Consider the following 2,043-nt stretch of genomic DNA (forward strand, 5'->3'; position numbering starts at 1 on the left):
CCTACTTTCTAAGATTCTATATAACGAGAATTGAAATTCAATCGATAATTCGAATTTCTTCTAATCAAGCTAATTAAACAATTTTTTTTCTTTATTCATCAAATTTGAATTAAAAACTAAACGCTAATTGATGTTCAATTAAATTAAAGATTTAATAGCTTATTTGCAACCCTTCTACTAAAGCATACAAACTTTAAACACTTGAAAAATTAATATCAAGGTATTATATCTTTTTTGTAGAGGTTCGTGCATATGATTTGAGAACAGGTCTGTTTTTATTTACTCGAAGCCTTTTAAGATGCGGCTGTTAATATCGATAGGTGTCAATCGGGAACAACTTTCTCCGATTCGTCGTTCGTTAAATTTAGTATAGCCGCACAATGTGACTGTTTTTGCGGGCCCTTTGCCAGGGTAGATTTCGCCGATCGACGAACTCCCGAGGAATTCGTCATGGTACCAACACATTTAAATTCCTTTTTCTGGCTTTAATTCCATATTTTGATACTTTATTCAAACTATTTCAACAGTAAAGAGCAAAACTGAACCAACATCTTTTAGAACGGAATACTTTTTCAAAGATTGAAGCGAAACGATCAGAGTTTCTTTTTTAGTAGTTAGATGAGCCAGTTCATCAAATGATGTGTAAAGGAAATTTTAAGAAAAAGAAGTTAAGCAGGAAAAAGAGTCAAGACTACTTTTTCAGCTTTTTTATTTGTGCTTATAATGAAAATTTGGACCACACATTTTGTACATTTATATGAGCTAAGTATATGCTGAAAATTTCATCAAAATTGGTTATGAGTTATAATTAAGTGAAGGTGATGAAAATTGCAATTTTTACGACTTTTGGCTCAAAATTTACATGTTTCGACGCCTGTCGTTCTTTTCAGCGCCAACGGGTTTGGATGACATTTTCAGCATATAACTATCTCATATAAATGTTCAAAATGTGTTCCTCTACTTTTCATTACATGCTCAGATAAGAAAAGGTGAGAAAGCGGTCTTCACATTACTCCTAAAAATTTCTACTAATTCTAATTTTTTCAACACATTTTATACACATAACTTAATAAACTAATCCACCTAACTACAAAAAAACTCCGATCGCTTGGCATGATTTTAAAAAAATTATTCAATTTTAGAAGGTTCAGTTCCACTCTTTATTGTATGCAATAACTGTGACTAATTTTATTCATGAATAAATCAAATTATGTTTTACGTAAAATGACGAAGGGTTTAAATAAAAATATGCTTTCACGAGAATGTAATACATGGGAATGTGGTAAGCGTGAATCACGTTAGATGTTAATTAGTCATAGACGTAGCACGGCGACAATTGGTCTGGGCACATCACATTCCGCGCTAAAAGAAAGGAGTACGTGTTATTTTGAGAATAGAGTACTATTGCGGTGAGTCACAAATTCGAAACTCTCGTCCCAACTCAAGTTCCCCTTCCTCCCCGATAATAGAACAACGCCGAGGTTGCGGAATAGAATCGTCAATACTTACAGTGACTCCTATTGATATAACACGCTTCAAAACGGAATAACTTTTGTACTGTTAGACCAAACAACTTAATTTTCTGTAGGATGTTAGAAGGCTTAGTTTACTATATAATAAGTTACAAAAATTTAAAGAAATTGCTATTCATCGAATCTTATTAAATAGAAAAGTAAAGGACATGATTTTTTATCTTTTTTCTAGAATCTTTAATAAAACTTTGATACACCCTATTTATAGATATGAGTAGCTTATAGGCATATATAGAGGCTTATAAAAATTGATTAACATTGCTATGAGCTACGGGCGATTACTAATGTCAATAGTTCTTACGACTTTCGGTCTACTACTGAGATAAATTGAAGAGTTTTTATATGTTTGGATGTGTCTAAATTTTTTATACTTTCATCGACTTTATGAAACTTTGTATATGCATATAACTTAGATCTACAAACGGGATTTTTCGAAGTTTTATTAACGGCCCTAATAAAAAAGTTTTTCATTTTTGTTTGAGATTCTGTAAAATAGTATTTTTGTTCAATA

General features: G+C 31.5%; 1 protein-coding gene across 1 annotated transcript in view; it reads right to left on the reverse strand.

Moving 5' to 3' along the window:
• Window positions 1-323: 323 nt before the first annotated feature.
• Window positions 324-2,043, reverse strand: part of LOC108625321 (uncharacterized) — a 5,345-nt gene continuing 3,625 nt past the window's right edge. The window contains exon 3 of the mRNA XM_026813940.1: window positions 324-479. Coding sequence (XP_026669741.1) covers window positions 324-479 — 156 coding nt within the window. The remainder of the gene's footprint in view (window positions 480-2,043) is intronic.

This window comes from Ceratina calcarata, unplaced genomic scaffold (genome assembly GCF_001652005.2).
Source record: "Ceratina calcarata isolate Rehan_Ccalc_2016 unplaced genomic scaffold, ASM165200v1 scaffold351.2, whole genome shotgun sequence".
NCBI classification, from domain to species: Eukaryota; Metazoa; Arthropoda; class Insecta; order Hymenoptera; family Apidae; genus Ceratina; species Ceratina calcarata.